Here is a 25,340-nt window from a genome sequence, read left to right as displayed (position 1 = left end):
TACGAAAGTAGATACATTAGAGTGGCCGTCCAATTCGATGTATTTAATTTTTGTAGTAAACAACGGGTATGAAATGACGTCACAAGACAGGAACTTACTGCCAGATGCATAACAGTAATTTTTCTCCGTGTTGTATAGTTTTAATTAATACGGAATGTCATGAGATGTAAGATAATTCATTGGGCTGTCGGTACTATGTAAAAGTGGCTAAAACATGTATTGTGGGTGGGAAGATTGTTATAGGTGAGGGAAATAAATGTATTCAGAGGTCAGAAAACACTAAAAGGCATCTCATCCGGGAGAACTTGTTTGTCCAGCCACTGGAGCTTAGGTATCTTACAGTCACACTCTGGCCGCCGGAGAGTGTGGTAGTGTGTGTGTCCTATTGCATAAGTACATAGGCTATTCACCATTGTGAACTCGTAGAAATTTTTCTACGCATAGGGACTTTTCCCTATTGCGGACTAACTTGTTGCTTTGTGTGTGACTTGAAGGGAAACTGTTGTTCGTCACAATATGACTAAAATGTTAGCTGGAAGTATTGTAATTATGAACTGGAGTCTTTCACTTTCCGTAGTGGATGGTACTTACATTTTGACTGATATTTAATGGTGATTTGTGGCAGTGGCATAATTCTAGACGTGAGGTGAGGACACAGACATTTATAATCTAATTTCGAAGATGGTGACTCTTAGCGTGGCAGTGGTAGTGCTGGTGATCGTTGGAGTGGACAATTCTCAATCATTAGAACAGGTGGGCACGTCTTCGACAGCTTTACCGCCAGCAGGCGAGTCTTCAACAGACTCTGCACTCCCCACCACAGACTCCTACTACCCCACCCCGACTGAAATCCACATAAGCAGTGAAAGCGTGACACAAGAGCTGATAAACATGCCTGCTGCTCTAGATAAAGTTACCCCTGAAGGAGACGTCAGTACAAGTTCTCCACGAAGGAATGGCAACACAAGCACTACACAAATGGTGACTATGGGGACCGTAGCAGCATTGACAGAAGCTGGAGCCCTGACTTCGGGCAACAAGACGATGATACAGCAGCGTGCGGACCAGCTGGTCCAGTGCCACTGTGGTTCCCAGGAAGTTCTGATGAAAGGAAAGTGCCAACCATTCCCGAATGTTATCTTAATTGACACACAATTAGACAATGTTCGCTTCGTAAAGGTGATTATTTACAGCACTTTGTAATTTACATTTTAGCTAGGTTGCAGGAAAAATATGCATGAACTTGTAATAAACGTAATTGCAGATAGTTGATTAATACGTACTTCACATTTGAGATAATCGTAACTCCTCCCCCCCCCCTCATACTTTGCTAAATATTTAGATTTAGTGTGACCATCTATGTTCTTGTTATAGTAAGAGTGTTCTACTCAGGCTGTTAACTGAATAGCTGAGACATTCACTTCCATTATTTGTCTCCTAATATTCCTAATGCTAGACACGGATGTACCACTTATATTCTTCCTTTTCCTTCAGGGTGCTTTCTTTGGCTAATTTGTCATCTTTATTTTTAATAAGTAATCCTGTATATAAATAAAAAAAATTGTACATTAATTCTATTTTTTCTGAATTTGGAGTATTTATAATAAAGCTCAGTGTCATGAGTTTAGTACCATTAGGATGGCAATTTAATTTGCAATGTTGACGCCCAGTTAATTCTTATATCTAACTAAATTGTTAGTTCTTATGTAGAGAGGTGACAACGAGAGCACTTGCAACCATACCAGTAAGCTGTTTACATACATCAGTGTGTGTACAGTAATTTGTAATACATTATTATTAACATAAATGAGAAATTTCTTAGCGAAAAGTTTCCTGTGCAAGTGATTTAGGAAAGGGACAATGTTGAGAGGGTTCATGGAGATGTGATGGTTGGAGTTACACAAGTCGTTGGGGTGTTAACGCTTATATTGCAGACTGATAAGGGAGAGCCCAAACTGCCTGTCCTGTAAGGACTAAGGGGAACTAAGGCCTAGGGCAGGGAGCGTAGCGCTCACATCGGCATCATGTGACGTCATACAAGCTAGTCACTGAGCCTAGCAAGGGGTCGTGTATGTAAAATGTATGGATGGGACTATATATGATACTCAGATAACATATACATATACAGGGGATCAGCAACTATGCTGACAGCTTGGTCATGTTACGTATGTCGTCTCGACACACAATACTATGCTATAGGCTAAACAGGCAGGTGGGTCTGGGCTGATTCTATACAGTAGCAAAGACATATGTAACTTAGAACTAATGGATGGTATTGTAATGGAGCGTAGCGCTCACATCAGCATCGCGTGATGTCATACAAGCTAGTCACTGAGCCTAGCAAGGGGTCGTGTATGTAAAACGTATGGATGGCACTATGATACTCAAATAACATATACATGTATACAGGGGATCAGCAACTATGCTGACAATAGTGATGAGTTTCTTGGGTGGAGATTTCAGATGTGTAATAATAATCACATGTTTTCACAGTTCATTTAGATCCATGTTTAGACAATATTTGTAGTGATAATGTATGCTTCATTTTTCAGGAGTAAATTTTGTGATTATCTCTTAAGTCTTAGTCTCCAGGTTAATTAATGTAGTTTGGGTTCTTTTCTTTTCAGAGGAGTTTGCAACCAACCAGCTGTGGTGTTACCCAGCGACTGTCAGTGCTACAACAGCTATTGTTCTGTAAGGCTATTCCAGCAAGCGTGCCCTATGAGCGAATATGGTTATGCCAAATTCTCCCCTTCATATTACTTCTGAAATTCGTGATGGATTGTTACACCTAGGGAGTGTACAAGTATTAAAACTTGGAAAACATGCTGATTTGAGTATCAGATAGATTGTCAGTGTTACTGTGTATTTGTGTTACTACACAAGTACTTAGATAAACCCAGTTACTTTATGGAAAGGCTACCTTGCTAGCTATGACGTCACAAAACCCATCACGTGAGCTGTAGGCCAGAGACCCTGCTCTGTCATCTTAGCCCACTCGGTAGACATAGACAAGACAGGCAGGCTCCTGGGGTACCCTACAGGCTTCTCCTCAAGACACTTAATTATACTCCTCCAGACAAAGTGTGTGTATTTCTTATTTCAGTATCTCACGAACCCCCCCCCCCTTGCCCCCCGACAAGATTGCCAAACGTTTGAGCCTAGCAAAGTCAACTGTTGGTCGGATTCTGAAGAAAGTTGAAAACACTGGTGATTGTGGAGCACTGCATCGAGGAAGATGTGGAAGAAAATGCAAGACGACAACTCACAATGACAAGGTTATATGAAATTGTGTGAAGGATCCCAAGAGAACCACAAAGATTTGCAGAGATTTGACTACAGCTGGTGTAAATGTTGATTCTCCAACTGTTTGATGAAGGTGCCTTGAAGTTGGCAGAATTACCAGAAAGCCGGTAAAGAAGCAATTATTGACTGCCGCTGTGACGAGAAAATGCCTGCAGTGGGCACTATCATAAAGGATGGACGACAGATGAATGGAGACTAAGTTATATTTTCAGACGAGGCGCATTTTGAAGTACATGGGTACAGATCAGTGGTGGTGGTGAAATGGAGCAGAGGCGAACCTCTTCGGAAAGGACACATTCAACAAGCACCAAGACACCCACCTAAGATGTTATGGGGTATATTTACTGCTAAAGGCTCTGGAAGGCTTGTTATTGTTGAGAGAACTATGAACAGTGACAAATACAAGTCAATCTTGACAACTCATTTGCTTCCCATTGTGGATAGACTTACCTGATGGAGAAAGCATTCTCCAGCAGGATCTTGCTCCATGCCACATTTCATTCCAGAAAAATGCTGACATTCTTCGAAGAGAGTGGGCTAAACATTCTAAATTGGCCTGGAAAATCTCCTGACCCCAACCCAATTGAGAATTTAAGGGCAATAACCAAACGCAGGATCGCAAATGGGACTGTTCTGCTGTAAAGAAGCTAATTGCTGCTGTTATTAAGACCTGGTATATCGACAAAGAACTTGGCAAACTGTGTTCAACATAGTAGATTCTATGCCAAAGCATGTAGCATTTTTTATAAAAGCAGTATTTCTTATCAAATCAATTATCTGTTATATTATTGCCATGTATTTTACAAATAAACATTAATTTTCCAAATAAGTGTATTTCATCTCACTCCCAATTAATATGCACACTACTATAATACCAAGTACAATACTAATCTCAGCAATCCTATCACTGACATTAGAGCTCCTTCCTCATATTAAGAAGCTTTTTTTAGTTAATTTTTAATTTATTTCTACAAGTACATGTACAAGGTATACAGACCTAGCTAACATCACTGACATGCTACTATATAGCAAGCTGCTTGTTATGCCCGAAATACTTAGGCATGCTACCTGGAGTTTACCTGGAGAGAGTTCCGGGGGTCAACGCCCCCGTGGCCCGGTCTGTGACCAGGCCTCCTGGTGGATCAGAGCCTGATCAACCAGACTGTGGCCTTCTTTGTAATTAATATCTTATAACATGTAAACCGCACATTGTAAGCTTATAAGGAAATAAACATTTGAATTTCTGGCAAATTATTTCATTTTGTCCCAGGATGCAACCCACACTAGTCGACTAACACCGACGTACATATTTTACTGATGGGGAACATAGACAACCGGTGTAAGGAAACGCCCAATTTTTCTACCCTCGCTGGGAATCGAACCCAGACTCGCCATGTGAAGCGACAGCCTTAGTCACCATGCCACGGGGGCACCCAAAGCAGCCCTTGCTGATTTGACAGCCAAGAATAATTGTTAGGGCTTCGGTTTGTTAATGTTTGCTTTAAGGGCTGGCAACCCTTGTGGTTTAGCGCTTCTTCTTTTATTATAATTTAAGGGCCGGAGACAATTTTCCCTAACATTAACATGGGCGAAGCATAATCAATTAAGGATCTAATGTAGGCTATGTACATCATTTTCACTATTCATACATAAGCACTGTAGTTTTAACCAGCAACAGTTCAGAGAGCATGTAGCCTGTATTTGCATATTTTTATTTAGTTGTGGTATGGTGGATTTATTGCAGGGTACTTACCTGGAGAGGGTTTCGGGGATCAACACCCTCGCGGCTCGGTCTGAGACCAGACCTCATGGTGGATTTATTGCAGGGTCTGATCAACCAGGCTGTTACTGCAACTACTGTGGAAATTTGTTTCATAATTTCCTAAATGTAGAACATATAAATAAAAAAGAGAAGAAAAACTTTATAAAACTGGGATGCTTGAATGTGCGTGGATGTAGTGCAGATGGCAAGAAACAGATGATTGCTGATGTTATGAATGAAAAGAAGTTGGATGTCCTGGCCCTAAGCGAAACAAAGCTGAAGGGGGTAGGGGAGTTTCGGTGGGGGGAAATAAATGGGATTAAATCTGGAGTATCTGAGAGAGTTAGAGCAAAGGAAGGGGTAGCAGTAATGTTGAAGGATCAGTTATGGAAGGAGAAAAGAGAATATGAATGTGTAAATTCAAGAATTATGTGGATTAAAGTAAAGGTTGGATGCGAAAAGTGGGTCATAATAAGCGTGTATGCACCTGGAGAAGAGAGGAATGCAGAGGAGAGAGAGATTTTGGGAGATGTTAAGTGAATGTATAGGAGCCTTTGAACCAAGTGAGACAGTAATTGTGGTAGGGAACCTGAATGCTAAAGTAGGAGAAACTTTTAGTGAGGGTGTGGTAGGTAAGTTTGGGGTGCCAGGTGTAAATGATAATGGGAGCCCTTTGATTGAACTTTGTATAGAAAGGGGTTTAGTTATAGGTAATACATATTTTAAGAAAAAGAGGATAAATAAGTATACAAGATATGATGTAGGGCGAAATGACAGTAGTTTGTTCGATTATGTATTGGTAGATAAAAGACTGTTGAGTAGACTTCAGGATGTACATGTTTATAGAGGGGCCACAGATATATCAGATAACTTTCTAGTTGTAGCTACACTGAGAGTAAAAGGTAGATGGGATACAAGGAGAATAGAAGCATCAGGGAAGAGAGAGGTGAAGGTTTATAAACTAAAAGAGGAGGCAGTTAGGGTAAGATATAAACAGCTATTGGAGGATAGATGGGCTAATGAGAGCATAGGCAATGGGGTCGAAGAGGTATGGGTAGGTTTAAAAATGTAGTGTTAGTGTTCAGCAGAAGTTTGTGGTTACAGGAAAGTGGGTGCGGGAGGGGAGAGGAGCGATTGGTGGAATGATGATGTAAAGAGAGTAGTAAGGGAGAAAAAGTTAGCATATGAGAAGTTTTTACCAAGTAGAAGTGATGCAAGGAGGGAAGAGTATATGGAGAAAAAGAGAGATGTTAAGAAAGTGGTGAAGCAATGTAAAAAGAGAGCAAATGAGAGAGTGGGTGAGATGTTATCAACAAATTTTGTTGAAAATAAGAAAAAGTTTTGGAGTGAGATTAACAGGTTAAGGAAGCCTAGAGAACAAATGGATTTGTCAGTTAAAAATAGGAGAGGAGAGTTAGAGATATTGGGAAGATGGAGGGAATATTTTGAGGAATTGTTAAATGTTGATGAAGATAGGGAAGCTGTGATTTCGTGTATAGGGCAAGGAGGAATAACATCTTGTAGGAGTGAGGAAGAGCCAGTTGTGAGTGTGAGGGAAGTTCGTGAGGCAGTAGGTAAAATGAAAGGGGGTAAGGCAGCCGGGATTGATGGGATAAAGATGGAAATGTTAAAAGCAGGTGGGGATATAGTTTTGGAGTGGTTGGTGCAATTATTTAATAAATGTATGGAAGAGGGTAAGGTACCTAGGGATTGGCAGAGAGCATGCATAATTCCTTTGTATAAAGGCAAAGGGGACAAAAGAGAGTGCAAAAATTATACCTGGTAAAGTGTATGGTAGAGTTATTATTGAAAGAATTGAGAGTAAGACGGAGAATAGGATAGCAGATGAACAAGGAGGCTTTAGGAAAGGTACCTCTTCAAGGGGGGCTCCTTGGCATGGTGAAGAGGCTCTTGGTCTGAGGAATTAGACCTGTCGGTCTCCTACCTCAGACTGAACCTAATTACCCCCCAATCCCCCGTTCCCTATCCCATCCTCCCCTTTTTCCTTTCCTCCTCTTCCTCCCCACCCCTCTCTTTTGCCCTTCCTTTTTTTTTGTTTTTTTTTTTTCCACAGGCATGCTAGTTCCTAGGTAGCGGATAGGGTACCGGGGTCCATCCCATTCCGTTGAGGTTCTTGGTGGTGGCATAGTTTGCCGTGGAATCTGGATTGCCTGGGGATGTCCCGATCCCTCTCCTGTATCCCGGAGGGTGGCTTTGGGTGTCTCTCGGGCGACGGGTGTATCTCTGGAAGCCACCTTTCAGATTCCAGGGGTGGTGGCTGAAGGAGGTATGCTTTGTGGCGGATTTCCGGCCGCCCTCTCTTTTGTCCACCGAGGTAGCTTGGCAGATGTGAGGTTGCTATCCCAGATTGCCGGTTTACTGGCATGATGGGTAGGGTATGGCACGGGTTCCATGCTGCATCTGCGCTACTTGCGGTGCTGAGGTCCTCTTGGGCGTGGAGGGAGATTTCTGGCCCTTTCATTCCTCCTAGGAACTATCCCTCCCCGGTCCCCCCTTTTTTATTCTTTTTATTTTTATTTTCTTTTCTTTCTTTTTTTTTCTTAAAAAAAGAAAGAAGTAACCTAACCATGGCAGCCCTAGTCCATGAACCTGCTACCCTCGGGCCCCTTCTTGATACCGCACCCCGTTCTGACCCCGCCTCGTCTTTGGACCACTCTTCGGACACACCTCATGCCTCTGTACCTCTTGCCGGTGCTGTTTCCTCACCCGCTTCAGGTACTGAGGCCTTGACTGACTCCTTTGATTTATGTGACCTTCGCTCTCCTCTGACTATGCTTCCGGCCTCTCCCTCTACTGTGCGGCAATTTTCGAATCGCCGACCCGTTCCACGTCGGACCAACTCTGGTCCCACTCCTAAACGCCAACGACAATTACCTGCTGGTGATACTTCTCCACCTCGTTCTTCTCAGAAAAGATCGACACATCCTTCACTACCTTTCCACACTCAGTTTCAGACTGCACAATGGACTAAATTCTTCACTTTACGACCGACTTCCTCTACTGCCTATCTTTCTGACCACAGTATTGGCAAGGCACTCCTACGCCATGTTGGTAAAGATATTTATTTTCATGCTCTTAAGAGCAGTACACACATCATCACCATACAGAATGCTACCCAGGCTCATGAGCTTTCTCGTCTTTCCCATATCGATACTGTTCCTGTCACTATTGAAAAACATCATTCCCTCAATTCTTGTAGTGGTACCGTCATTCTGCCCCATACCATAGTTCAACAAAATTTCCAGACATGTGGCACTAACATTCTTGAACAGCTGGAACTCCAAGATCTCCCAATCCTCAAGGTAGACACTTATGTTCTTCCTGCCCGCGGGCGGAGACGATACCCTAGCAATGTGGCTCGTTTAACTTTTGACAGCCGTGAACTCCCATCCTCAGTTTAGGTAGCAGGACATAGGTTACAAGTTCGAAAGGTGATCCCTACACCGCAACAGTGTAGAAATTGCTGGTGATTTGGCCATCCAGCGAAATATTGCAGATCTGTCGCCAAATGCCCAGTCTGTGGTGCACATGACCATTCCAATACGTCTTGCAATCGACCTCCCTCTTGCCTTAATTGTCATGAGGCTCACCCTTCGTACTCTCGCCATTGTCAAGTCTACTTAAACGAGCGGGAAATCTGTTACCTCAAAGAGGCAGAAGGTCTCCCTTATGCCATGGCAGTTTCTCATCTCCGCCTTCAAGGGAGACTACCTCGTGTTTCTTATTCCCATGTTTCAAAACGTCCCCCCACTTCTGGTATCCCATCTTCTGCACCCACCTCTGTGGTTACCTCTCCCATAGTCACTCCTGTATCTAATTCTTTTGCTGTCCTCGGCTCAGACTTCCCTACTTCAACGCCTCAGTCTGATCTCGCTTCTTCGTGTTCTCTCTCACAAGCCTCAGTAGCGACGAGATCTCGTATGACACCTCCCAATCTTCCCTCTACTTCTCAAAAGTCAAAAAAAGGTCCGTTAACACCTCCTACCCATCTTCCACCTCCTCATTTTACCTTCCCTGTCTCTGTACCTGGTTCTCCCCTCGTACTGTACCTTCCTCCCCTGTTCCCTCCCAAGTTTCTTCCTCTTCTGCCACCTCCCAGGTTTCTGCCTCTTCTGCCACCTCCCAGGTTTCTGCCTCTTCTGTCTCCTTCCACGCTTCTCCAGTTCCCTCCACCCTTTCGCCCCTCCCCCTACCTTGGTACAGTCCAATACAGTTCCAATCTTTACTCATCCTCCCCCTACCATTTCCAATATTGTCTCCCATACAACGTCTCTGAATTCCGAAACACTTGAAGCAATCTCTGAATGTATTGCAGAGACCAAACCATCAATGGACACTGATCCACCCTCCGCTCCTTCTCTCTCCTCTGCTCCATCTGCGCAACTCCTTTCTTCACAGCGCACCGTTCCTTCACTGCTTGAACGTTTTCCACTGCCTCTGCATGTGGACTTTTCTAACCCCTCTAGTCCGTAGGAACCCTTACCTGCGGATTTCAGGTATCTTTATCATTGCCAATCATGGCCTATTTACAGTGGAATATACGTGGCCTCAGGTAATCGAGGTGAGCTTCAGGTGTTACCCTCCCAGTTTTCCCCTGTTGGTGTTTGCTTACAGGAACCAAAATTACACTCTGCTGTTATCTCTCCCATCTCAGGCTATAATTTATTGTATTCTTCAGATCCTTTTCCTGATGGGACCTTTAATGAAAGTGCCCTTCTTCTACGCACTGATATTCCGTACCATCAGCTATTTGTTTGTACTTTGCAGCATTACACAGCAGCCCGTATCCACTTGCATAGGTGGTATACGCTCTGTTCTTTATATCTCTCTCTTTCTTGGGCATTATCTATTCCGGATATTGCCTTTCTTGTTTCTTCATTACTGCCACCGATTCTGTTACTTGGTGATTTTAATGCCCACCATTTCCTCTGGGGGGGGGTCTCACTGTGATTCCCGTGGCATTCAGTTACAGGCTTTTCTTGCCACCCACCCCCTCCATGTTTTAAATAGAGGTACTCACACCCATTTTGATCCTCGGACTCACACTCTCTCTCTTGCATCGATCTCTGTCTGCTCTTCCTCCGCCGCATTAGACTTCACTTAGTCTGTTCTCCCAGACTTACATGACAGCGATCATTTCCCAATCATTCTTACTTCCCCTTCATATTCACCACCTCTTCGCATCCCACGCTGGCAATTTGATCAGGCAAATTGGAACCTTTACTCACACCTAACTGTTTTTAGAGAGGTTCCTTCTTCGTCCTCCATCAATGAGCTTTTACACCTCTTCTCATCCTCCGTTTTAACCACAGCTTCTCATTCTATACCCCAAACTTTGGGCAGGCATTCTCAGAAATGCGTGCCTTGGTGGTCTCCTGCTTGTGCTCGTGCAGTACGTTTGAAACACGCTGCTTGGGGCAGGTACCAGTACAGTAGAACCACAGAGAGACTTCTTGATTTTAAGCAGAAGCGTGCGATCGCTCGCTGTGTCATCCGTGACGCTAAACGCACTTGCTGGCGAGATTATGAATCCGCCATCACCTCTGCTTCCTCTATGAGTGCAGTCTGGAAAAAAGTACGAAAACTGAGTGGTAAATATTCTCCTGACCTGGCTCCTGTTTTGCGGGTTGCCGGTGTTGAAATAGCAAACCCACTAGATGTTGCCAATGAAATTGGCAATCATCTGGTCCGTATTTCTCAGGAACTCCATCTATGCCCCTCATTTCTTTCCTCAAAGTCTGCCAGAGAGTTAGCACCCTTGGACTTTTCTTCTCTCAGAGAAGAACAGTATAATGTGCCTTTTACACTTCAAGAACTGGAGGCAACACTGTCAGCTTGCCGATCATCGGCAGCTGGGCCCGACGACATTCATATTCGTATGCTACAACATTTACATCAGTCAGCCCTTGTAGTCCTATTACGCCTTTACAATCTTATTTGGTCACAAGGAGTTCTTCCACAGCTGTGGAAATCTGCCATTGTTCTCCCTTTCCGCAAACCAGGCACTACGGGGCATGAAACCTCCCACTATCGTCCCATTGCTCTTACCAGTGCAGTTTGCAAAGTGATGGAATGCCTAGTAAATAGACGTTTAGTGTGGTATTTAGAGAGACACAACAGTCTCTCCACTCGTCAATATGGCTTTCGTAAGGGACGTTCTACCATAGACCTCTTACTACGCTTGGATACGTATGTTCGTCATGCCTTTGCGAATAACCACTTAGTTATTGCCATATTTTTTGACCTTGAGAATGCATATGACACAACTTGGAGGTATAATATTTTAGCCCAAGCCCACTCCTTAGGCCTTCGAGGCAATCTACCATCCTTCCTTAAGAACTTTTTAACTGACAGGCATTTCCGTGTTCGGGTTAATAATGTGCTCTCCCCAGACTTTATCCAAGCTGAAGGTGTCCCCCAGGGATGTGTTCTGAGCACAACACTTTTTCTCTTTGCTATTAATGATTTGGCCTCTAGTCTTCCATCAAATATTTGGTCATCACTATGTTGATGACTTCGCTATTGCCTGTGCAGGCGCTAACTGTCACCTCATTAGAGTTTCTCTCCAGCATGCAGTTGACCGTGTTTCCAATTGGGCCAGCACACGTGGGTTTAAATTTTCCAGCACTAAAACCCACCAAATTACTTTCACTAGATGCTCTGTCAACTCCGATCATCCTTTGTACCTCTATGGCTCCCGTATCCCTGAACGTGATACAGTCAAGTTTCTGGGCCTCTTTGATCGTAGGTTATCCTGGAAACCTCACATTACCTCTCTGAAGGCAACTTGTCACAGCCGGCTGAACCTTCTTAAAACCCTTGCTCATCTTTCATGGGGAGCTGATCGTGGAACCCTCCTTCGCCTACATTCCACCCTTATTTTATCGAAACTTGATTATGGTGACCAGATCTATTCAGCAGCATCTCCTGCTACTCTCTCTAGCTTTAACCCCATTCATCACCAAGGATTACGTTTATGCCTTGGTGCTTTTCGCTCTTCCCCTGTCGAGAGCCTCTGTGCAGAAGCGAACGTTCCATCCTTATCCGATCGCCGTGATGCCCATTGCCTTCGCTACTATGTACACTCTCATGATCTCCGCAATCCTTCCATTTATAGAATGGTCACTGATATTAGTAGACATTCTTTATTTGTTCGCCGCCCCTGTTTACTTCGTCCCTTCTCTCTTCGCCTTCATTCGCTCTTGTCTTCTCTTCAATTACCACCTTTCTATGTTCATGTAGCATCTCACTTTTCCCTACCCCCCTGGGAAGTTCCAGCTTTTCGAGTCTGTTCTTTCTCTCTCCCTTGCTCGAAAGCCCAACTGTCTACGGTCGCTTCCCGCTCTCTTTTTCTTGACCACTTTCACTCTCATTCTCATGCCATTGCTGTGCACACAGATGACTCTAAGTCTTCTGATGGCGTAGGATTCGCAGCAGTATTTCCGGACAGCGTCATACGAGGGCATTTACTATCTTCGGCTAGTATTTTTACTGCTGAATTATATGCCATCCTTGCAGCACTTATCCGTATTGCATCTATGCCTGTGTCATCATTTGTGGTTGTCTCAGACTCCCTTAGTGCTTTACAGGCTATACAGAAATTTGATACACCTCACCCCTTAGTCCTCCGTATCCAACTTTGGCTACGCCGCATCTTTACCAAGCATAAAGATCTTGTTTTTTGTTGGGTCCCTGGTCATGTTGACGTACGGGGCAATGAACAGGCAGACACTGCTGCGCGGTCAGCAGTACATGACCTTCCAGTTTCATATAGAGGTATTCCATTTACAGACTATTTTGCTGCAATATCTTCCCACCTTCACACCCGTTGGCAACAACGTTGGTCTACTATGCTCGGCAACAAACTTCAATCTATTAAACCAAGCATAGGTTACTGGCCGTCTTCTTATCACCAGTGTCGAGGTTGGGAGACTACTCCCGTCTTCGCATTGGCCATACTCGTCTTACTCATGGATATCTCATGGAGAGGCGCCCTGCTCCTCTCTGTGAGAATTGCCAAGCTCCATTATCAGTCAGCCACATTCTGTTGGACTGCCCACTTTATCAATGAGCACGCAGAATTTACCTCCGTCGTCGTCTTCGCTCCGCTGCTCTCTCTTTACCTTCCCTTCTCGCTGATGGACCCACCTTTCATCCGGACTCTCATTGACTTTTTGACAACAACTGACTTCACAAATTCTGATACCTTCAGCCCTTTCTACTTCAATCTCTTGCTATCCTCTACCCCCGTGCTATCCCCTGCCCCGCTGTTTTCTGTAACCTACTGATCATCCCTCCTCCCTTCTGCCATCCAATACCCTCGCTTCCTTCCCTACCCTGCAGCGCTGTATAGCCCTTGTGGCTTAGCGCTTCTTTTTGATTATAATAATAATTTAGGAAGGGTAGGGGGTGTGTGGACCAGGTGTTTACAGTGAAACATATAAGTGAACAGTATTTAGATAAGGCTAAAGAGGTCTTTGTGGCATTTATGGATTTGGAAAAGACGTATGACAGGGTGGATAGGGGGGCAATGTGGCAGATGTTGCAGGTGTATGGTGTAGGAGGTAGGTTACTGAAAGCAGTGAAGAGTTTTTATGAGGATAGTGAGGCTCAAGTTAGAGTATGCAGGAAAGAGGGAAATTATTTCCCAGTAAAAGTAGGCCTTAGACAAGGATGCGTGATGTCACCGTGGTTGTTTAATATATTTATAGATGGGGTTGTAAGAGAAGTAAATGCAAGGGTCTTGGCAAGAGGGAATCGGCCAGTGTGATAATAATAATATAAAATAAATAATACAATAATCGTGTAATAAAATATGATGCTGATTTGACCCTTTGAAAAATTGAAGTGAAGGGGGGTATGGAAGAGCCAGAGACTGATGCCAAGGAGGGACGCCATATTGAATTTAATGTGTGAAGACTGGTCTTAATTGTGCATTGTAATCGGGCGTTCTCGGAGGCCTAATGGGGTGTATCGACCTCAGTTCGTAATTTGGAAATTGCTGACACATTCCTGCAGAAGAATTGGGACAGGAAATTTGCGGGACCTCAGAATTACGTGTGAATGGCAAAATAAGTGCAGACATCACTCAATGGTACACCTTTCATTTAGATCTAGCTGGCCAGTGTAGGTTCTAGATATTAGGCAGATGTGGTGTGATTCATCTGCAATAATTGAATGGTAAGTGGTATACAAAGTTCTTTTTTAAAAACACTAATAATTATGTATAATAATTATATTGTGTCCCCAGCAAGCCTAATCCTATACAGTCCACATAACCTTAATTACCAGAGTAGCTAGTTTTAATATTGTAATTATTAATTTAATGTTAAGTCTAGCTTTTTGTGAAAGTAGTGGGCAGTTGAGGGAGTTGCGGTTCAGTGACCTACTGTGACTTAAGTCCCACTTACCTCAACCAAATTACTTTCAGGTAAGTCTCCTGCAGGTGATTTGCTAATAATATTTTTTCACACGTACGTCTACACCAGGATATATCTGATTTAAGGCAGCTGATCTTTTTACGATGCAAATAGATGAATGGGGAATGGCGTTTGCTTGTCAATATCTTCTTCAGTGATGACTATATGACGAGGCCTTGTCGATTATAAATTGCTTGAACTTCATTAAGAATGACGCAAATTTTCGTACGTCTTGTGTGGATCATGTCATCAGCATGGCTTATAGCTATGTTTGGGTAAAGCAGGTATAGTATTTAGGAGAGCATTAATCAGGACATTAAATAATGTGGGATAGATAACTCCTCCCTGTGGTGTGCCTAAGGATATTTCTTTGTTTTGTTTCTAAAACCTGGTTAGAAAACAGTTTGATAAACACAGTTTTGCATTGTCGGGATTGTTAGTCTTCTTCAAAATGTAGGGTAAATCTTACTAGCGTTCAGTATACATTTGACTTTCTTGTGTTTGTATTTCTTTGTATTATATTTAATTTAAAATTTAGAAAACCTGGTCTGAGATTGGGCCGCAGGCGCAAGTTTTTAGGCATAAGTACCTAAGTATAATTATCTACAGTGTAAATTACCTAGGATAACCTAAGAAAAACCAAAGTTACTTATTTCCATTGGAGGTCCTTGATTTCCATTGGGGCAATTATCAGGAAGCAGATACAACAGACATGCCTCCTCCAACCCCACATAACCCACCCACCCCTCTCTGAATCCATAGGAACTCCTGATTTGCTCGTACAGTGCACGATTTAACATTTAATCAATCCATCAATCTTGGAACGATTGATGGACTGATCACATCGACTCAAGGCTGAGGGACTGATCACCTCATACTCCTGTTCTTCACCATTCCCCTTTGTATGGGCTAATGAAGCCACTGTGGCGAAACGTTTCTTTAAAGACACCCATATGTTGCACATTCGTCTTAATTTATCAACTTGTCGCTTCTCTGAGCCATTCATCTACAAATACATGGGTATCCGGTGAAATCACCGACTTTTTATATCGCAGACTTCATCCAATTTTCCAGGAGGCAGGCTTGGTGCTATATTAATATACAACTATTGGTTATGGTACGTTAATGCTTGCCGGTTACTTTTCGCCAGACTAACACCTTTGTAATCTAGTTCGTACCTCTCCTCCTGCAGTAATCTAGTTCGTACCTCTCCTCCTGCAGTAATCTAGTTCGTACCTCTCCTCCTGCAGTAATCTAGTTCGTACCTCTCCTCCTGCAGTAATCTAGTTCGTACCTCTCCTGCAATAGATGCCTCTGGTGTTACTCTATTTCATTCTCCTCTTGTTCTCTTTAATACTTTGAATAAACTGGCTTAAAGAACACTTAAAGAACACAAAAAGTGTTAGGCTTGCCTACACCAGGAATGCTCTTCTGTTATGTTCGAGATCACAGTCGCCGTTTTGTTAAGACATCCCGTATACACAACTTTCCTAGTATGAATCTTAGTCCTGGATTTGTAGATGTCTTCCTTTCTCATTATATTGTCAAGTGCTCCAAACTTCAGAATACTGTAAACTTTACCTGATTCATTCTTCTCCTCCTCTCCCTACCTCCTCTCCTCTCCTACTTTTTTATTTTAATTTTTTATTTGCTTTCGTTTCTTTTACCTAAGCGTGTGCTGTCCTTCAGTTCCTTACCTTCTGTATTTTTGGTCCTACCTTTCTTGGGCCCTTAGCTCTCCTGCAGTGCTCCTATTTTTTTCTTGTTCTTAGACTTACCCCATTTCTACTACTACCACTCCATTTCTACTACTATTCCTACTACCACTGCTATTGCTTCTCTTCACTCCCGTTTCTCTTGTGCCCCCAAAACTACTTTCTACTATTATTACTTCTACTGCTAGTATTAACATTACCACCACTACTATTTCTTCCTCTCTTCGTCCCGTCCGTCCCCTCCCCTTTGCCCAAATATACTGGCTCCCTCACTCTTTTGTGTTAGTGTGACTTGTCAATGGTCCAAGTCAGACCGAAACGTCTCAACACCTCCAGTAACTCCAGAGTCGTTCTGGCACTCGGGCTGAAGCCTGAGTGCCAGGAATGGCTCAAATGGAGTTGATAGTCACCGTGCCCTTGTTGAAGGGCTGCCCCCGCCATAGGGCTGTAAGCGGTACTCCACTTGACCTGAAGAGGACTCACCGTGTCCCCACCATAGGGCTGTAAACGGTACTGCACGACAACGTTTCGGTCCAAGCCGGACCGAAACGTTGTCGTGAGCTTCTCTCCTATGTGCGGGTTATTTGTGTATTCCAGTCATGGTATTGTGCCTTTTTGTCCTTTGTCTATTCATGTACATGGCTCGGAATCTTGCGGTTGTGAGGAGAAGACTGACCACTGAGCAACGGGTGCTCCTCTCCCCCTCCCTCCCACAGTCGAACAAGTCATTTATGTATTTACGGCGCCTCATGCAGGTGAGGGGCTGTTGATCCAAAAAATTGTACCTATATTTCCTTGGATCGAACCTTATTGCCTCCCGTTCACCCCAGGCGCTATATGACTCCTACGGTTTTAACACCCCTACCATGAAAATAATAGTAAAACTCTAAATCCGCAGTTATACAGCGCCCAAATAAGGCGAGGTAGCTCCAGTAACTTAGATCAAGAACCTTTCGCTTACTGATACCGCACAAAGTGGAGGGGCCCTTCCTGGGAACGGTGCGTCTAGGAAATACTGATGAAGTAACTTCACATCTTAAATACACGTGAGGCTTCTGAAGTTCCTAGGTTTCCCCTTTCACGGTACTTTTTTTTTTTTTTTAACCTGACACAGTGGGTGACATGCATTTGGCTCATTTGTATTTAGAACCTTCGATTTGACCAGTAACTTGACTGCACACATGATACACAATAACAAGATTTCTCGTGCAACTCTGTTATTATTTATTTATTTATTTAGAAATTTTAGCATACATACAGAGGTACAAAAAAATACAGGTAAGAGCAGCATGCCAAAGCCACTTATATTATATTAATACAATACTCACAAATGCAACACTTGGGCATTGTTTTGCCAAAACTGTTTCGCCTGTACAGCAGGCTTCATTACAATGGAGATTGGAATAAGTGAAGTACTTATTTTGAGATCAATCCCCCAACCAATATCAATGTAAAAGCAGAGGCCAGGGAGACATGACGTGACTTTTATACTTGAGTTTAGAGCGTATGAGCTTTTGATACCATGATTATCAGTGCAACAGAACTACGGTTAACACAAGTGGTTTCAGAATCATTAAGCGATTTTGAATCATTATAACTCTGACTTAACTGTTCATAACTCGAGTAGTTAGCAAGAATAAGACACGTGTTTTATTTTGTGACTTTTTACCGAGTTGTTTTCAGTAGGCTACAGTATTTCAAAAGCTCGGAGTAGTGTGGTTAAGATTAAGCAACTCACTAGGAAACAGAACAGGCGTTTCCTGACGCGGGTCATAGTCATGCGATGGCCCGCCACTGGAACATTTGGTCTTCTGACAGAGATCTCAATTCAGTAGGCTTACCAGTCCACCCCTTTAACAATTGGATATATAATTTAGCGCAACATTAATAGCTTGTTAATGAAGCCTGATTTACTTGTACTATTCCTGTCTTTTCATTAATGCTTTACCTTATTATTGAGATCATGTCTGCCGAAACACAATATACTGCAAATCTTGTCTAATATTTTTTCTTGTATTTGCAGAAATCAGTTACCGAGCTGAATGTTATTGTGCAAGATCTAGACTGCAATATGAAGGACGACCATAGAGAAATGATGTTTACAGAAGGGCAGTTTTACCTTCGAACTCGCGGAGACATTGTGCTCTCAGACACTGCTGGTTATCTGAGTGGTTTGCGCATCAACAACTATTGTGTCAGCCATTCTTTGGACGAGAAGGGGAATCTCGCATCGATACTAAAGGCGTGTGTCCCCCCTCCCTCTATACCGCGTTGCTGCCCCGTTGGTGAAGCTCTCAGTGATGGTGTGTGTAGCATAACACCATCTCCACCTCTACTGTTGCCTCCACTGTCTGCTGGGCCCTTCAAGGACAGCGTCCAGTGGCCAGTTATCAGAAACCACTACAACCCACTCAACTGCACCGAGGATCCTATGAAAACATTGTTACTGGGCTCTGAAGTATCCCACCTAGTGGCCCTCCCAACAGGTGTCATACACACCTGGGTGTTATCTGAGGACACAGCCGAACGAAAATACACATTTCCTCCTGAATTTTGTGTAGATGGACGGGAGAATCTGGATGGATCTCTTACATACACAGCCAACTTGTGTTACAGTAACCCGGAAGAACGTCACCACAGAATTTGTGATGGTAACATTTGTGTCCGCAAGTGTTGTAATTATGGACAAATAATGGACACTTCCCTCCACAGATGTGTTCATTATAATAATACAACTTTTACACCGCCCATCAACATCACGCAACCATACAAGACAGTGTTTGGATTCCCACTTTGTGTACCTCAAACTCAAGTGACTAATTTTACTCTGGACGAAACGGGACATCTTATTTATCCAGGAAGAATTTTACCCTCTACTGACTACTGCATTGATACATTCCACGATGGCAAGGGGAAGATAGAAGACAGTGGTTTAGCATGTCTGAGTGTGCTTTCAGAGTGGGACAAAATTCGTGTGACATTGTTACCCGCGTGTCATATCATCTCGTTGGTTTTCCTGTGTCTGACAGTTTTATGTTACATCAAGGTGCCAGAACTTCTTAATAATGGTGGATGGTACCAGCTCTGGCATGTTCTCTCCCTTATGGTAGCATATGCTTGTACCCTATGCCAAAGGATCTTCAATAGGCACTTGAATGATTTGACTTGTGTCATATTAGGTAAGTTTCTCTTCATAACTATTTTTTTTGCTTAATTGTTAGTTAGATTAATTCACATTCTTTAAACATATGAATTCGTATTATCTATTTTATTTTAATGTTTAAATTAATTTATTCGAGAAAAATTGGTAATTCATAATGTGTGTGTATCCCGTCATATTGGGACTTGAGTAGCTCACTCATTTCCTTGCTGTCATCTGTGTAGGGGCCCAGTACTGGATGTTGTTCTCGACTTTGATTTGGCATAAGAAAAGAAATACTTTGGGCTTCTTTCGATTTCATTTATGGCTTTTAGTTCTTCCTGCGATTCCTGACTTCTATAAGATTCCTTTAGCTTAAGTTCGATGTTTGCTATTTCTTTGACCAGTGACTCCCTACGCATTTCAGATATATTGGCCTCTTTCAGCCGCTCTGTTATTCTTTTCCGTCACCTGTAAAGGGAGCGCCAGTCTGTCTATTTTACATCTACTTCTCCTTTTTCTTAAAGGAATAAATAAGCCTTGAGCATACATCGAGTTAAACTGTTCTAGGCATAAGTTGGGGTCTCTTGCTTAGTCTATCTTCCCAGCTTATATCGTTTAGGACTTGGTTTACTTGGTCCCACTTTGTGTTCTTGTTATTGAAGTTGAATTTGGTGAAGGCTCCCTCGTGACTAATCTCATTTTGTCGGTCTGGGGCAATGAACTTAATCCAACATCCACCCTTTTGTGAAGTATTTCCTATTCAGTATTAGTCGAATATCAGGTATATGAGACCTCACATAGTTATTTAGAGCTAATTTGTGTCCGGGGGGGGGGTTAGTTTTAGTTTAATATGTTTATTATGCACCCCATACCCATCCTGTGGGCGGTAGTCAAAAGATTACAGAGGTACATAATTGGTCCAGGGACTGGACTCCAAAGTTTTGATAGCTGAGCAAGTTACAGAGGCAATGAACTCACAATTTACAAAGGTAATGAACTCACAATTTACAAAGGTAATGAACTCACAATTTACAAAGGTAATGAACTCCAGGTAAGTCTGGTCACAATCATGACAAGTTACAAAGGTATTTACAGATTACAGAGGTACGTAATGGGTCCAGGGACTGGGCCCCCAAAGTTTTGATAGCTGAACTAGGTACAAAGGCAATGAGCTCACAAGTTACAAAGGTAATGAATTCTGTAGAATGGTTACTTACGTTTATACTTTGGCTACAATCATGAACAAATTATAGAGTAATGAGCAATTCACACTTCCACACCCGGTCACAATTGTAATGAGTTATTGGTGCAAATATTGATTGTTGAGTCTCTCTCTCACACACACACACACACACACACACACACACACACACACACACACACACACACACACACACACACTCACTCACTCACTCACTCACTCACTCACTCACTTTAGTTTAATATCTTTATGCACCCCATACCCATCCTGTGGGCGGTAGTCAAAAGATTACAAAGGTACATAATGGGTCCAGTGACTGGACCCCAAAGTTATGATAGCTATGATAGTTATGATCGCGGGTTCTCTCCCCACCCGTGGTATGGTTTGAAGAGCCTGATAGTTTGTGGATAGTTGGTTGTGTTTTTAGCTTGGGTTAATGTAATTTCCACTGACTGCCTTTACTCGAGTATATTTGTCATGCATTCCTATTTCATTGTCTCAATTCTGTCAAGTACCAATGATATTAATTACGGTTCTTCATTACGATCATTGCTCATTTAATTGAATTACCTAAGGTGAGCCATTCCTCTTATGATGGGACACGCGCAGTTTAGTTTAATATGTTTATTATGCACCCCATACCCATCCTGTGGGCGGTAGTCAAAAGATTACAGAGGTACATAATGTACCTAGTTACAAAGGTAATGAACTCCAGGTAGATCTGGTCACAATCATGGCAAGTTACAAAGGTAATGAATCAGCCTCACTCCTATACATGGTTCCAGTCATGAACAAATTACAAAGTAATGAGCCACTGACACGTCCACACCTGGTCACAATTGTAATGAGTTATAAATACAAATATTAAGTGGATCATACACCCACACGAGCGCACACATACACACACGAGGGCGCACGCACAGACACATGCACAAGAGCGTACACACATGCATACACACAAGCACACACACGCGGGGAGAGAGAGGGCCCAGTAGCAACCGGTGAAGAGGCGGGGCGAGGAGCTAAGACTCTACCCCTGCAACCACAAATAGGTGAGCACAAGCACACACACACACACCACAGGGATGTTAGGAAGTATTTCTTCAGACACAGAGTAGTCAGGAAGTGGAATAGTTTGGGAAGCGATGTAGTGGAGGCAGGATCCATACATAGCTTTAAGCAGAGGTATGATAAAGCTCACGGTTCAGGGGGAGTGACCTAGTAGAGACCAGTGAAGAGGCGGGGCCAGGAGCTGAACTCGACCCCTGCAACCTCAACTAGGTGAGTACACACACACACACACAGGAGCTTGGACTCGACCCCTGCAACCTCAACTAGGTGAGTACACACACACACGCGTGTGGTAATGCTTTATTTACAGTTAGCAAAGTCAGGGTATTTCTCCAGAATGGTTTGTAATATACCACTGTGGATACAATACTTTGCCATTTCTTGAACATTTCTGAGTGAGTTCTCTAAATTCATTAATTTTATCGCACTCCAGTACATAATGACGGAAGGTGTGACAATAGTCCATCTGGCACTTGAATCTTGCAAGGGGTTAGTTGAGAAACTGGGCCAACAGCTAAAGTTCGACTTCTCTAACCACGTACGAGTGCATATAGGCTAGTTCAACCTGGAAACCTCTTCCGTGGATGGAAATCTTATAAACACTACAGTGGACAAGCTTTCTTATTACAAACAGTGAATCTCTAAGCTTTGCCTGAACGATCTATATCGCCAAAGACATCTACTGCCACCCTTTACAAAGTGGGAATGTTTACTGGCCATGAACTTTATTCTCTCCCACCCTCCCTAGGTACATACAGCAGGCAATGCTTGCCGCAGAGGAAGCTCAAACATTATTTAAATGTTGCAAATGCTGGTGCTGTGGCCATCTGGCTACTTCTACTTACACTTAGCTCACACTACACATACATGTACAAGCATATATATACACACCTCTTTGGGTTTTCTTCTATTTTCTTTCTAGTTCTTGTTCTTGTTTATTTCCTCTTACTTCCATGAGGAAGTGGAACAGAATTCTTCCTCTGTAAGCCATGTGTGTTGTAAGAGATGACTAAAATGCTGGGAGCAAGGGGGCTAGTAACCCCTACTCCTGTATATATTACTAAATGTAAAAGGAGAAACTTTAATTTTTCCTTCTGGGCCACCCTGCCTCGGTGGGATACGGCCGGTGTGTTGAAAGAAAGAAAGAATCATATCCCCCCTAATTCTACACCTTTGTAGAGAGTGCAGATTCAGGGCCCTCAGTCTATCCTCATAGGGAAGATTTCTGGTACATGTGATTAACTTTGTCATCCTCCTTTGTACGTTTTCCAGAGCATTTATATCCATTCTGTAATACGGTGACCAAAACTGTGCAGCATAATCTAAATGAGGCCTAACCAAGGATACAGTATATAGTTGAAGAACAACCTGAGGACTCCTATTATTTATGCTTCTTGATAAGAAGCCAAGGATTCTGTTAGCTTTATTGCGAACACTTATGCACTGTTGTCTTGGTTTCAGATTACTGCTAACCAAAACCCCTAAATCTTTTTCGCAATCCATAATATTAAGATCTACATTATTTAGTTTATATGTGGCATGGTTATTGTCCTGTCCAACATTTAGAACTTTGCATTTGTCTATATTAAACTGCATCTGCCACTTCTCCGACCACAGCATCAGTATTCAAATATTCCTGGAGTGCTCTAATGTCCTCGTCAGAATGAATTCGATGGCCTATTTTGGTGTCATCAGCAAACTTGCTTATGTTGCTCTTTATGCTCTCATCTATGTCGTTTATGTAGATTGTGAACAACAGGGGGCCCAGCACTGACGCTTCACCACTCTGATTTCTCCCCATTTATGCAAACTCTCTGCTGCCTATTTGTCAACAATGCCTCTATCCAGGTAAAAATGTCTCCTCCTATTCCATGTGCCTTAATTTTCCTCATTAGTCTCTGATGTGGGACCCTGTCAGAAGCTTTACTGTAGTCCATATATGCAATATCATATTCATTACCATGATCTACCTCCTCAAATACCTTAGTGAAAAAAGTTAATAAATTCGTAAAGCAGGAATGCCCCTTTGCAAAACCATGCTGAGATTCGTTGATTAATTTATGCTTTTCAAGGTGGCTGCTAACTGCCTCGGCAGTTATTGATTCCATAAATTTTCCCACTATGGAGGTTAGGCTTATTGGTCTGTAGTTTGAAGCTAAGGACCTCTCACCTGCTTTGAAAATAGGTATCACATTTGCCATTTTCCACTTATCTGGCACCATGCCAGTTTGTAGTGATATATTGAAAAGATTAGCCAAAGGTTTGCTGAGCTGCTCCTTACATTCCTTTAGAACCCTTGCATACAGTTCATCAGGGCCTGTGGATTTATTAGGTTTTAATTTATCTATTTGCCTAAACACCATGTCACTTGTGACCCTAATCATGCATAGTTTATTATCGTCCTGTTCTACATAATTTATTATTTCTGGAATATAGCTAGTATCTTCCTGTGTAAAAACTGAGAGGAAGTATGTGTTAAAAATTCTACACATTTCCTTATCACTGTCCATGAGCTGACCCAAGTAACTTTTGAGTGGGCCTATCTTGTCCCTGATCTTACTCCTGTATACCTGAAATAATCCTTTTGGGTTAGTCTTCGATTCTCTTGCAACTTTAACCTCATAATCTCTCTTTGTTTTTCTTATCCCCTTTCTTTATTTCTCTTTAACTGAATATATTGATTTCTTAATTGCCCCTCTCCTCTTTTGATTTGCCTATATATGCCTCTCTTTTGACCAGTTAGATGTTTTAATCTATTGTTCATCCATTTAGGATCATTTTTGTTTGATCTGATTTCCCTATTTGGAACATAAGTTGTTTGAGCAGCTAGAACTATACCCTGGAAAATGTCATATCAGCAGTCATCACCACCTACCTGACCCATAGTCAGGTCATTCCAGTTCAGCCCACCCAAGTAATTTTTCAGTCCTATGAAATCAGCCAAGTGGAAGTCAGGGACAGAGATTGATTGCCATTATTAGGGGAATTCCATGATATATTAAACTGAGTGATTTGTGATCACTTTCTCCAAGCTCATCATTAACCTCAAGATTATTAATTAGTGTTTCCCTGCTGGCAAGAACTAAGTCAAGCAGGTTATTTCCTCTAGTTCGTTCTGTCACAAGCTGTTTTAAAAAACAATCCTGAATCGTATCAAGAAAGTCACTTGACTAAATTTCCTGTCAAATTGCTCCAGTCAGTCTGTCTATAGTTGAAATCTCCCATTAGCACAACATATTCGTATGTAGATGCCTTACGAATTTCGTCCCATAGAAGTTTACTGCACTCCCTCTCAAGATTTGGGGCCCTGTAAATCACACCCAAAATTAGTTTTTCACGGCCCTCGAGAAGCTGTAACCAAACATATTCAGTGGCTCACGCTTCTAATTTTATATCTTGTCTAACATAACAATTTAAATTGCCTCTGACATACATTGCTGCTCCACCACCCTTCCTGTTGACCCTGTCAGTGTGGAATAATTTATAGCCTTGTATGTGACATTCAGAAGGCATCTCTCTATCTTTCAGATTGAGCCAGGTCTCTGTTATAGCAATAATATCTATGTTTCCTGCACTTGCAATTAATCTTAGCTCATCTATCTTATTTCTTACACTCCTGCTATTAGTATAGTAAACCTTAAGGGAGCTAGTCCCTTGCTGCCCTCTGCTGTCTCCCTTTGTTTGCTGGCCCAATCTATTGGCA

The 25,340-nt window shown here is 42.6% G+C and overlaps 1 protein-coding gene across 2 annotated transcripts in view; it reads left to right on the top strand.

Annotated features, from left to right (window-relative positions):
* The first annotated feature begins 325 nt into the window (after positions 1-325).
* LOC128702891 (probable G-protein coupled receptor Mth-like 1) overlaps positions 326-25,340 on the top strand; it is a 54,275-nt gene continuing 29,260 nt past the window's right edge. For both annotated transcript variants that reach the window (XR_011394291.1, XM_053797385.2), the window contains exons 1-2: positions 326-1,179; positions 18,247-19,402. Coding sequence is in view for 1 of the 2 variants with exons in the window: in XM_053797385.2 (XP_053653360.2) it covers positions 682-1,179; positions 18,247-19,402 (1,654 nt within the window). In the remaining variant the exon portion in view is untranslated. The remainder of the gene's footprint in view (positions 1,180-18,246; positions 19,403-25,340) is intronic.

Source organism: Cherax quadricarinatus, chromosome 82, assembly GCF_038502225.1.
Source record: "Cherax quadricarinatus isolate ZL_2023a chromosome 82, ASM3850222v1, whole genome shotgun sequence".
Classification (NCBI taxonomy): domain Eukaryota; kingdom Metazoa; phylum Arthropoda; class Malacostraca; order Decapoda; family Parastacidae; genus Cherax; species Cherax quadricarinatus.
Note: the sequence above shows the minus strand (reverse complement) of the source record. Positions and strands in the feature narration are given on the sequence as shown.